Consider the following 13,222-nt stretch of genomic DNA (forward strand, 5'->3'; position numbering starts at 1 on the left):
AGTGAAAACCCATTTACCTTCAAAATGATGAAAAAAAAATTCCATGGTCAATCTGTCGCCAAAACTTTGAATTGTCAAGGAAATGTTGAGCCATATAATAGTTTAAACTCTCAAACCAAAGGAAAAAGAAAAGACATAAACATAGAGCATCATTTATACAAGAGCTCATGTTGATAGATATTTTGGGAAAAGGTAAAAAAATAAACTACTTAACTAAACAAGCCGCAAGTCTTTATGAAACATGAAGGCATGCATTTCACTATTTAAGAATAATTTATAAAAGAAAATCCTCTTTGCAGTCACTGCTACTCTTATGACAGTACCAAACAAAAAGAAGCAAAACTATTGAGCATCACTTTCACTGAATTGAGTAATTGCAAGACTTACAAATGCCTCACAAGAAGTCACGCAGGATTTCACAACTGAGGTTTTGTCTGGCTTGGACGTGATCTTACAGTTTCGATTCCACCGTCCACTTACCAAATGTCTCCATGAAATGTTTCCAGACCTATTTTTAATACAAAGCACAGAGGGATCACTTATATTGTGGCTATCTGAAAAATTGGATTAATTCATCTGACAGTCTTTCATTTTTAATTTACTGTCACCAAAATATTTATAGTGCATTTGAGCCTGTCACTGATGTCACATTAAACCTTGATGATGATCTAAAATGACCTAAAAAAAATCTAGCACAATAAATGACGTAACACAAAATATTAATGCAGTTGCATCAGATGTTTCACTACATTTTGAAGTTGTGCTTTGTTTTACGGTGACTTTTTTCCGCTTCAACTTCACACTTAATTTGATACGAGACCAAAAAATGGCAGCCGAGGTAGGCGTACACGTCTTTCTGTTTTTGGCACCAGAAAATATTCGAGCCATTTACTTTGTGAGGCGGCTGCCAGAAAATGTTAATATTTGCGTTGAACAGGCTTAAAGCACATCGCCTGGGGGGGATTGGGCAAATGCTGAAAGGATGCTGGGCACTTTGGCACTCAGTGAATATATATGGGGGTGGCTTTTTGTGGAAACAAGGACTCAAGTGTCCAATCACATTCATATTTGTGACACAAGATTGGGCAAAGCAGCTAGCAATGTGGGACTGTACTGGCCAAAACAAGTTTGACTGCACTCGTCACAACAGGAACCTTTACAAGGATTTTTATGTGAAGAAATAATAACTATAATTAGATTGCTATAGCTATACATTTCACCGAGGATGCTTGAACCTTTACGTAAGAGGAAGCATTATTAATTGTTTAGTTTTTGCCTCTCGGCCGACCTCAACAATTCCAGAAAAGGGCCTGATTTGCTCAAGATTTCCGTGTGCAGAAACGCACGAACACTTGAACCAAAAGCTGAGTTAAGTATTTCTGGTTGAATATTTGCAGTCCAAGCAATATTGCAGTGAAGTCCTGGAGTGTCACATAGTTGTGATATTTAAGTGAGTTTGTGAATATTTTAGTTTGCACTCAAAAACATTGCTGCCCTTCTGTCAGAATCAGCTGAACTCTCTTGTCGCCCAGAGGCTTCACATCACACACAAGATTGGGATGTAATTGTTCTATGGATGGCTTCATTTTCGGTTACCGCTACAGGCAAACTGCGCTTTGATTTGTTTTCAAAAGTGTGTGTGTGCGTGTGTATCGCTCTCTCTAGGCTGACCACCTTCGTGATGAAGTCCTTTGGTGGCGCAAAGCCTTTCATCTTTGTCGATCCCAAGCACATCATGGATGCCAAGAAGTGGTTGTTCTCAAAGCAAGGGCCTGACGGCTGCATCAGATCTGTGGGGAAACTCTTCCACAACGGCATGAAGGTGATGACGCCAGTATGCTGTCTGCTAGTTTGGTGTTACGCGAGCAAAATTAAAAGTATGGAATGATACATGAACGTATGCATTCGTGTCCCATTAGGGAGGAGTGAGCGATGACGTGTCCCTGACTGCTTACGTCGTTGCCGCCCTCTTAGAACTGGACTCTGACATTGACGTGAGTCAGACTTCACTCCATTTTGACAGCATTTGACCAACAACCTCATCGGGTGTCATGTTTAGCTGGATCTGCATTCTTAATGTTGATATTTTTCTGTTAACCCCACGCTGCCTGCTATTTTTTTTTTTTTATGTTTTAAATTTAAATTTTTTTTTTTTGCTGATCATTGTTTACGCCCTCCTGGCGCATGTGACCACGGCCCACACCTTCACCCAAATACCCCCCTCCCCTGAATTAATCGCATTGAAACAATCAGCGTTTTCTTCACTTTGTCTCATTTGTGTGACATTTCACGGCCGTTGCATGTTAAAGTTAAATCTTGTTGAAATATGTGAATTTTTTTTCTCTGGAGAGCCTCCAAACCTTTCAAGTTTTCAACCAAGTATTGCTCCTTTGTGAGCTGCTCATGTCTGAAAATATATGGAAGCAAACTGTTCACATTTTGCTGGCGTCACGCAAAAAGATCCACATGACAATTATTTTGCGAGTTCATCGTTGACACTATTGGATCCCTCATATTTTTGTCTGCGTTTTGTGACAGGATCCTGTGATCCAGAGGGCTCTGGGTTGTCTGAAAGAGGGAGACGGCCATTTCGACAACTTGTACACCACAGCACTGATGTCCTACACCTTCACCTTGGCGAGAGATGAGGACATGAGGAACAAACTCATCAACTATTTGCACCAGAAGTCCACCACAATGGGTACATCACAGCACACAATGTTGAATCACTTTCAAGTGTGATGGGAAAATGAAGCTTCAAATTTGCTTCATGAACCAGCTGCTATATTTTTAAGTCCTCTAGTTAGCACTGTTGTTTTAAATAAAGGGTTTAAAAAAATGGCAATTCAGTGTGCTTTTAGCACAATGTTGAACAGAGAGTGCCATCTATAGGAGTCCAAAAATACTAGCACTGGTTCATGAAGCAGATTTGAAGCTTCATTTACCCATCACTACTTTCAAGTCTCATCAAATTTGTATTGAATGTGAAAAGCACTCTGGGGGTGCGCAGTGCAGTCATAATCCACTTCTACAATCAAAATAATGGATTTCAGAATCAGAAATCATAAATCCCTTTATTGTCATGGTACAGTGTGCAACGAGATGCGAGAGCTCCCCTCTCCAGTGCAATACAACAATAATTTAATTAAATACATAAATTAGATTAATTAAAGAATAAATAATGAAATAGAAAATAAACACAAAATTGGATAAACAAAAACACATTATGTCGCCGTTCTGCAAGGTAGGGGTGATTGTGTGTGTGTGTGTGTGTGAGAGTTCAGCATGGAGATGGCTCTCGGAAAGAAACTGTTCTTCAGTCTATTAGTCTTTGATTTGATGCACCTGTAGCGCCTGCCAGAGGGCAACAGGTCGAACAGGTGTCAGTTCGGGTGAGTATCGTCTTTGATGGTATTGAGAGCTCTGCTGAGGCACCGGGTGGTGTAGACGTCTGACAGGGATGGGGGAGGGCAGCCAATAATCCTTTGCGCCGTTTTGACTGTCCTCTGGAGCCTCACTCTGTCTGCCTCAGTCCAGCCCCTGTACCAGGTGGAGACACAGTATGTCAGCAGGCTCTCGATGAATGAGTGGTAGAAGGCCAGCAGCAGCTTCTTGTCCAGGGTGAATTTCTTGAGGACTCTCAGGAAGTGCAGACGCTGCTGGACCTTCTTTACCACTGTCGTGGTGTTGTGTGTCCAGGAGAGGTCATTTGATGTAGATGGGGGTTGGCACAGTCTTGTTCCTCCTGAAGTCGATGACAATCTCCTTCGTTTTTGCAATGTTGAGTTGCAGTCTGTTGTCCTCACACCAAGCCGTTAATCTCAGGACCTCCTCCCTGTAAACTGTCTCGTCACCTTTCGAGATCAGACCGACCACTGTCGTATCCTCAGCAAATTTGACGATGGTGTTGTTTCCGTGGGCCAGGCTGCAGTCCTAGGTGGAGAGGGCGTATAGGAGAGGGCTCAGCACACATCCTTGAGGGGAACCGGTACTCAGCGTTCGGGTGGAGCACATGTAGGGGCCGAACAACACAGTCTGGGGTCTGTTGCTCAGAAAGTCCTTTTCCATATGCGTGTGAGGGTAGAGAGGCCGAGAATGTCCAGTTTGGTGATGAGGATGTCTGGGATGATTGTGTTGAATGCCGAGCTGTAGTCCACAAAGAGCATCCTGGCATAGCTCTGCTGTTGTTCCAGATGGCCCAGCACAACCTGCAGAGCAGTGTCGTTGGCGTCCTCAGTGGATCTGTTTGCTTGGTATGCAAACTGGTAGGGGTCCAGTGTGGGAGGAAGGCAGTCCCTGATGTCCTGGAGAATCAGTCTCTCAAAGCACTTCATGATGACTGGTGTGAGAGCAACAGGATTGTAGTCATTCAGGTGGACTGCGGGTGACTTTTTGGGGACAGGAATAATGATGGAAGTTTTCAAGCAGGAGGGGATGACTGCTTGAGCCAGGGAGCGGTTGAAGATCCTGCAAAAAACATGTGATAGTTGATGGGCACATGCTCTGAGGACCTTGCCTGGTATTCCGTCGGGTCCAGTAGCTTTCCTGGGGTTAACTGCCAGGAGGGCACGCCTCACATCGTGTTCCTCTATGGTGAGTGAGGGGGGAGTTGAGGCATGGAGTGCGGGGGTGTGACGGTTGGGGTGAGTCAAAGCGAGCAAAGAAGTAGTTTAGCTCCTCCGCCAGCAACGCACTCAGGTCTACAGATGCTATGCTGCTACTTCGGTAGTTGGAGATGCTCCGTAGACCCTGCCACACCTCCCGTGGTCTGTTGCTGGCAAGGTGGGACTCCAGCCTCCTCTGATAGTCCGTTTTGGCTATCTTAATGCCTTTTTCAGGTCAGCACGAGCCACACTGTACAGGGCTCTGTCACCTGACCTGAAAGCAGTGTCACGGGCCTTGAGGAGTGAGCGAACCTGGCTGGACATCCAGGGTTTCGTGTTCGGGAAAGTTCGAATGGTCCTGTTCAGGGACACAGTTTCCATGCAGAACTTGATGTAGTCCAATACACACTGTGTGTAAACATCAAGGTCCTGATGATCAAAGAGGTCCCAGTCTGTGTCTTGAAAGCAGTCCTGTAGTTCACTCATGGTGGTCTCATGCCAGTTTTTCACAGTCTTTTTGGTGGGCCTGAATCTGAATTTAGCTCTGACAGTATTAAGCGAAGCTGAGTTTTATAGTATGAGAATTTTTGCGCTGCTTGATTCTGTCGTGTAGCTTCATTCTTACTGATTACGCTCAATGTTGATCAACATCATGTTTTCCAGTCATTTCCACGAAACGTTTTGACTGCAAATGTTCTCATGGCAGGGGGAAACCGCCATTGGCACCGAGTGGAGGCCGCTGATAAAGGAACGGATTCTCTGGAGGTGGAGATCACCTCCTATGTGCTGCTGGCACTGCTCTCCGGGCCTGCCATGCCAGGCTTTGGGCTGGACTACAGCGTCGGCATCGTGCGCTGGCTCACACAGCAGCAAAATTCCTATGGCGGCTTCGCTTCAACGCAGGTAGGCAAAGCTGCGAGCAGGAATTTGGAGAGGGTTCTACCATCTGGGCAGACTAAATGAATCTGTTCTCTTGTTATCCTCAGGACACAGTGGTGGCTCTCCAGGCGTTGGCGAAATATGGTGCTGTCATTTATAGCGTTGGTGGCAGGACTACAGTGACCGTGACATCATTAGGAGGTCTGAATAAGGAGTTCATTGTGGACCAGAGCAATCGGCTCCTGTACCAAGAGGAGGCGCTCAGCGAAATCCCTGGAGAATACACCATTAGAGCCGAGGGACGCAGCTGTGTTCTGGCACAGGTACGATCTTTCTTGAAAACATGTCAAAGTTTTGGACGACCTTCCTCTGTAATCATATTCCAGCAGGTGATTTCTTGACTTCCTAACCCAGATTCCAACACTAACCATACGGTCAAGCTTTTAAAAGGGCGTTTGTCAACTCAAGCACATTATACAGGTGTTAGCCATTACTGCCACAAAATCTGAGTTTTGCCTTCTTCTTAAGGTCTTACACATTAGGGATGAACTTCAGGGATAATTAACTAGTTTGCCCTACATTGCAGTTCAGTTTGTACATTATAGCTGCAATAATTTGATTGCTAATGCATCCCCAATTTTGATTGTCCAGTTTAAACATCATGAATTACTGAGATGAAAGTGAAGTGTGAAAGCACATCTTGTTCCGGTCCCCTTTCAGATCTCCATGTATTACAACATCCCCCCTCCTCCTGACTTTTCTGCCTTCGACATCTCCGCTAACACCATATCAAAATGCGACCCCAGCAAAGTACAGATCATCCTCTCCGTCCATGTCATGTAAGTGTGTGTGCGTGTCTCTGCTTCATTGAACATTTTGTTTAATATTCATTGATTGATTAAAATGTCCTCAAAAGCATTTTAAGCCCAATTTATGCTGTGTCCCAATTTGTACATAATTTAGATCATTTGTACATTGTACATAATTTGTTTGATGTATGATGATATTGTTAAAGAAATACTTTGGAGTTTGAGTAATCACAACTATTTGGGGACACTCCGTGTATTTCATTACAGTTAATCATTTTTTTTAATGCATGTCTAAAAAAAATCTACTATGATAACCCAACAACAAAGGGTTTGAAGCAAACAACAAAATAACCACTTGTCTTTTTTTATTCCTTTGCAAAATCCTCTCTTTCATATAAAGTAACATTTCAAGGACGGAACAAAACTGCAAAATAGCAAACCAACATTCAGTGCAAGAACTCAATTTGTACATTTTTTTATCCCAAAAAATCAACTAACTAATTTTTTTATATAATAATGATGTTTTTCCTGCAGGTCAAATTCAACCAAAAATATCTTGCGTTTTAATATTGGGCAGAACACTTTGTGTGTAAGTGTAAGTGCGACTATGTCATGTCTGCCATCTAGTGGTGGTGATGATATTACAACTTAAAGCTACAGTCGACCTCTATATAATTGCAGTTCAGCAGCTGCCGATTCTAATATTTGTGGATTTTCTTTCCCGGGAACTTTCCGCGCAAAATATATTTTCTCATTTAGGATTTCTCGAAGGATTCTTTTCCCCAGTTCCTCTGGTTTTTAATGTAAAATATATACGGTTTTACTATTTTGGCAAACTTTTTTTTTGTTGATTAAAAAATTTTAATCAACGGTTTATTCATCTATCCATTTGAATTAATCACGGGGCGCTGGTTGCCCATCCCTGAGCATGCTATTTAACTCATCAGAATCAGAAATCCCTTTATTGTCATTGTACTCAGGTGTGCAACGAGATTAGAGAGCTCCCCTCTCCAGTGCAATGCAACAATAACTAAGCTAATAAATAATTGAATTAGATGTGTATGTATTGAGATGGACTAAATAATTTTTCACGTCACTTTTTCTAGTAATGAAAAAAGGAAATATCTGATTGATTTTTTCACAGCCCCCATCATTGTCTGTATACTTGCCTGATCTTGAATATGTTTATTTTTTTGACAAAATTTACAGAGAAAGCATTTTGTGTTTGCAGGTACCAAGGAAGGAGAGAGGAGACGAACATGGTCATCATTAACATCAAACTCCTGTCTGGACACATTTTGGAAACAAACTCGCTGAAGGAGGTAAGTTCATCTTATTCTTCTACCTTCAAATATTTGTGCCACCTATTATTATTTGAACTATGCTGACTATAGGTTATTATGTGATGCTCTAGTTAAGAAATGACCGCTCAGTGAAGCGTGTGGAACTGGATGAAGGTTATATCAACGTCTACGTGGCTGGGGTATGAACTTGATTTCTTTTTTCATCTATAAAATGCACTGGATTGAAAGCGGAGTGGAATTCACATTTACTATTACGACATAGTACTATTTTGTTGTTGTTGTTTTTTTTGTTGTTGTTTCAGTTTGAATATGTCTGCACTACCTAATCGCATCACAATTTGCCTGTCAGAATCCTTATTTTGCTCCTCATACAAACACATTGAAAGCAAAGCAAAGTGCAAGCGGGCACATTTATGTGGCACAACATACTTTTATGGCGGCCATGAATGAGAGGAAAAATGCGAGGCAAAAAAACGGGAAGACAGTGAACAGTGTGGGAGCATTTCAGGCTGAAACACAGGCCAAGCACCTTGACATGTAATCAAGGTAACATGGGCCTTGCTCTCCACTCACATCGCCCAACAAACAGCAGGGTAGGATCTGTGACTTGAGCTCAGACTCCCACCAAAAATATTCGTGCCGATGTGAGAAAAAATAAATACAAGTACGCATGCACTTTTCCAAAAGAAACACGTCGTAGTCCAACGAATGAAAATGTCCACTTATATTGCACTCAAAATAACTTTGTTTCTTTGAGGAACAATTTTCCTAATCAATGGCGTCATTGCAACTTTGGAATATTGAGTAGACATTTTTGGCGAGATAATCCCAGTGAACTGAAACAAGGGTTTAATTCAATTAATTAATTAAAACTAATGAGTAGTATTTGAGTTTCTTCCTCAAAATTCAATCAAATAATGAACTAATCATATAAAACTTATATATTTACTTGATTAAAGAGCAATTATGGTTAAAAAAGAGAAAATAAAACACCTTTGCCCCTTCCCAAATGATAATTTGATATCCCCAATCGACGAATTAGCATCTTGAAAATAATTAAATGAGATTCACCCTGGGTGTCGATTTAAGTGAAGGCCACTATTTTGCAAAATATGTTCTTGCATTTGGTTTGCAGCTGAAGAAAGGTGAGAAGATGGTTTACAGCATGACACTAGAGCAGGACATGCCTGTGAAGAACCTGAAACCAGCTGTGGTCAAAGTGTACGACTACTACCAGACAAGTAAGATCCTCTTCTTTTACAATCATGTCCATGTCGTATGTATATTACAAAGTAACTCTAGTTGGAACTTGAACATTCTTCTATAGAACAGTGTATAGCACTTATTTTTATTCCTCATATTTTTATCTGTGTGCTGCCTGACCTTGTTCTGATGGAAAACTTGAATTTGCCCTCCTGGGATCACTTAAGGATAATCTTATTTTACTTGTAGGTGATGTGGCCGTGACAGACTACACATCCCCCTGTGAAAAAAGTAAGTCACTTGGATCTGGTTCATTGGATGATAATATAGTGAAACTTGATATATAATTAATGTAAAAAAGCCAAATATGAAGTTTATTTTAATCCTTGAATACGAAATGGAGTCATGTTTAAGTGAAGTTTTCTTAGAAACAATTCTCCAAACTTATACAGTACATTTAGTTGTAAGCACCACACTCCAGCAGTGTTGGTTTGCAAGGCCCAGTGGTAATTTAGGCAGTTTTGTTCTGAGATGATGTGCTAAAGATGTACATCTAATATGGTACAGTGTTTGAATTTGGCTTTACAGGATATGCAAATGATTTTGTGAAGTAAATAAAACTGAGTTAAAATATTTAATCGCGTGAATTTCTTGTTGATTATATATATATATATATATATATATATATACATACACATTAGTGATGTCAAAATTAAAGCTAAAGAAATTCACGCGATTAAATATTTTAACTCAGTTTTATTTACTTCACAAAATCATTTGCATATCCTGTAAAGCCAAATTCAAACACTGTACCATATTAGATGTACATCTTATATATATATATATATATATATAGATATATATATATGTATATATGTGTGGGTGTATTAAAATAATCTGTACAGTTTGTTTTGAAACAATTCTGATACTGCTTATGATCAATTACAGCATCAATAAGAGTGACTAGTAGCAAGACTGATACCCAATCGCCAGGCTACAATGGGTTAAGCTGTCTGTTATATCCAATCAGACAAGCGTGAGCCCTTGAGTAGACACTGCTTATAATCAATTACAGTATCAAATAATATAATAGTCACAACTCATGATCAATTGCTATGACTTATTATTAACTTCAGGATCGCGGATCGTCGGCGACTTACATGGACAACAAACACTTCACTGCGTTAAACAAGCGGCACATTTTATTTAACCCACAGTATAAAGTGTACAAGCAAGCAAGCAAGCAACAATTGTATTTCAGCTCATAGATTACATGCAATACATAAATCTCATTACCGTGTGCTGGAAGGACGGAGAGCCCCGGCGTCCTCAGTAATGCGAGCAAAAAATACGATGCTGGGCGTCCGCGCGTAGAACCCTCAGCCGACTCTACTTACGTTTTGCCTCCGTCACATTCTTATAGCCAATATCGCACCCCATCCCCTCCCGTCCGGTCGTTTGCTCCCAGGAGAGTTGGACCATGGCACCAAGGACAAGGAAGAGGATGACCAAGCAGCCGACATTACCACCGTACCGGACTTCGATAGCGGCCACGGTGTCTTGATCCGTTGCCGGCCCGTCACACAAGCAACTCCCACCACGTCGTCCACACCGGCTGTAATGAACACAGTTAGTTCCTACAATTGAAAGGCACAGATTAGTTTTCACGTAAAAAACACCTAGAAACAGGTACATTGACCCATTTTTCTTCTCCTTCAAATAAGACGCTCACTGTAGCGTCGTCTCCTTGTGCAATTATCTCAGCAGCCCGGGGGGGCCCTGAGTTTTGTTTTACCCAAACCTTAGCTCCGGCCCTGTCGGTTGAGCCAAAGCCCCCTGAGCCTCGCCCAGATCTTATCACTGGTTTAGGAATTTCCTGAACTGTTGTCATATTGCACGGTTTTATTACCACCTGGGCGATTTTACTGCCCTTTTCAAAGACTAACGGCTGGTCGGCAAAAAGTTTACAGACCACTCCAATTTCCCTTGTTTCAGGTGCAAGGTCATTCCAGCCAGTATGTCCATTCCAATTATCCATTCTGCGATGGGTGTAACCACCACTTCATATTTCCGAATTGGCATGTGTCCAATTTTCAAAGGCAAAGTTACTGCCTTTCCATTTATAATTTGCCCCCCTATTCCTTGTACCGGGACTAGGGTGCCCTTCATTTTGTTGGGATTTCCTTGAATCAACGAGGCCTCCGCCCCTATGTCAACCAGTGCCAAAACACATTGAACCGAATTATTCCAATAAATTGCTAGCTTTACATGGGGTCGAATATCACCGACACTCCATCGTTCTGACAATTTTGACTGGCTGGCAACAAAGGCTTGACCTTCATCCTATCCTAAGAGATCAAAGACTTGAGACCTCTTGCCTTTGTTTTTTCCTCTTCGAACGGCTGCAACATACCTTTCATCCTCACTGCTGCTTTCCAAACATTCCTCTCTGTTCCCCTCCACGGGAGGGGCAGAGGGCACAGCTGGTATCATCATATCTTTAAGCAGTCCTGCCAATTCTGCAAGTTCAGAACGACCGGATCGTTCTTCAAAGCGCAAACAATTAACTTTAAGTCCTCTTTGTCTGCACCTGGCCATCAAAAACTCTTTGATTGTCCATCAATCTCCGAACAAGGGACTCCCGCGTCTATTAACGCTCTCCACATAGCGCGTCTGTCCCCATGATCCAGCCCAATTGCATCTGCACCTTCCTCGTATAGACGTCTGATCCATGAGTCAGTGGGCTCCCCACCACGCTGTTTATATTTGGTGGAAATTTGTGTGATTTCGTCCTGTGAATAATCTTCCTTAGTTACAGTTACTCGCGGTGCGGGTTGAGGAAACTCCTGTCTCCGCACAATGGGGTTTCCTTCAGCGTCCACTACGACAACCCCATTAGCATCCCGCTCGACATCCACAATAGGCAATACCACATTTTGCTCTTCACGCCTGCGTGCTATCGGTTTTATTTGCAAATGTGATAATTTTGGATAGAGGGACTGCCCGGTGGCAGGGGCTGTTACTTCAACGTCACCATCCCCCCATATATCTCCTTCCCAGCCCTCCGGCTCCCATTCGCCCGCAAGATCTCTCGTAAACGCCCGTATTTGTTGCGTTTCAACGCGGCGATCAGTTTTCCGCTGGTTAGCTCGTGCTTTCTTGGAAATATGCACAATTGTTTTTTCCAACACAGAATTTAATCTAGATATTTCCTTCTCTAGTTCTTCGATCTTATTGTTCTGCATTAGAATTTCTTGATCTTTACGCGCATCAGCGAGGAGAGCAGCGTCTAACGCCTTATTCTTCTCCCGCCATGCTTCTGCACAAATCCACATCATCTTCCGCACACCCCCCAAAGGCGCTCTTTTACGGACCACCACCTGAGTCAGTAAATCCTTAACTGACGTCGGGCTGGCCCCCACTGGCATGTTAACCCACGGACCAGGGCGTCCCCCATTCCGCGTCAACAATTTCCCAATTTCTCTAAACTCATGACTGTCCCACTCCGGCACTCCCGAGACGCAGTCAACAAACCCCCCTTCGGGTCCTCTAAACTCACGACTGTCCCACCCCGGCACTCCCGAGACGCAGTCAGCAAACCCCCCTTCGGGTCCTCTAAACTCACGACTGTCCCACCCCGGCACTCCCAAGACGCAGTCAGCAAACCCCCCTTCGGGTTCATCCAAAGTTTTACTCTTACTCAAACAACAAGCCATGTCCAAGTCGCAGTTCTCCGGAAATCCTGCCGACAACGCCAAAAATGTTTTGAAAGAATTCTGATACTGCTTATGATCAATTACAGCATCAATAAGAGTGACTAGTAGCGAGACTGATACCCAATCGCCAGGCTACAATGGGTTAAGCTGTCTGTTATATCCAATCAGACAAGCGTGAGCCCTTGAGTAGACATTGCTTATAATCAATTACAGTATCAAATAATATAATAGTCACAACTCATGATCAATTGCTATGACTTATTATTAACTTCAGGATCGCGGATCGTCGGCGACTTACATGGACAACAAACACTTCACTGCGTTAAACAAGCGGCACATTTTATTTAACCCACAGTATAAAGTGTACAAGCAAGCAAGCAAGCAACAATTGTATTTCAGCTCATAGATTACATGCAAGACATAAATCTCATTACCGTGTGCTGGAAGGACGGAGAGCCCCGGCGTCCTCAGTAATGCGAGCAAAAAATACGATGCTGGGCGTCCGCGCGTAAAACCCTCAGCCGACTCTACTTTCGTTTTGCCTTCGTCACATTCTTATAGCCAATATTTCATCCCAACCCCTCCCGTTCGAGTGCGCTTTGATGGTTCGCATGGCCCTTCGCACAACTTTGGCCTTTGCCAATCCTCACTCCCTTTTCGTTATCTGCTGTACCTTTTCGCATGAGTCAGACATTCCTGGTGCTTAG

At 42.7% G+C, this 13,222-nt stretch overlaps 1 protein-coding gene across 1 annotated transcript in view; it reads left to right on the forward strand.

Moving 5' to 3' along the window:
• LOC148333972 (alpha-2-macroglobulin-like protein 1) overlaps positions 1-13,222 on the forward strand; it is a 29,721-nt gene that overhangs the window by 15,779 nt on the left and 720 nt on the right. The window contains exons 26-35 of the mRNA XM_088301462.1: positions 1,666-1,822; positions 1,920-1,994; positions 2,539-2,701; positions 5,311-5,507; positions 5,591-5,806; positions 6,204-6,322; positions 7,524-7,614; positions 7,707-7,775; positions 8,732-8,837; positions 9,049-9,090. Coding sequence (XP_088157588.1) covers positions 1,666-1,822; positions 1,920-1,994; positions 2,539-2,701; positions 5,311-5,507; positions 5,591-5,806; positions 6,204-6,322; positions 7,524-7,614; positions 7,707-7,775; positions 8,732-8,837; positions 9,049-9,090 — 1,235 coding nt within the window. The remainder of the gene's footprint in view (positions 1-1,665; positions 1,823-1,919; positions 1,995-2,538; positions 2,702-5,310; positions 5,508-5,590; positions 5,807-6,203; positions 6,323-7,523; positions 7,615-7,706; positions 7,776-8,731; positions 8,838-9,048; positions 9,091-13,222) is intronic.

Source organism: Idiotropiscis lumnitzeri, chromosome 7, assembly GCF_059441095.1.
Source record: "Idiotropiscis lumnitzeri isolate Australia: NSW breed Sydney's pygmy pipehorse chromosome 7, RoL_Ilum_1.0, whole genome shotgun sequence".
NCBI lineage: Eukaryota > Metazoa > Chordata > Actinopteri > Syngnathiformes > Syngnathidae > Idiotropiscis > Idiotropiscis lumnitzeri.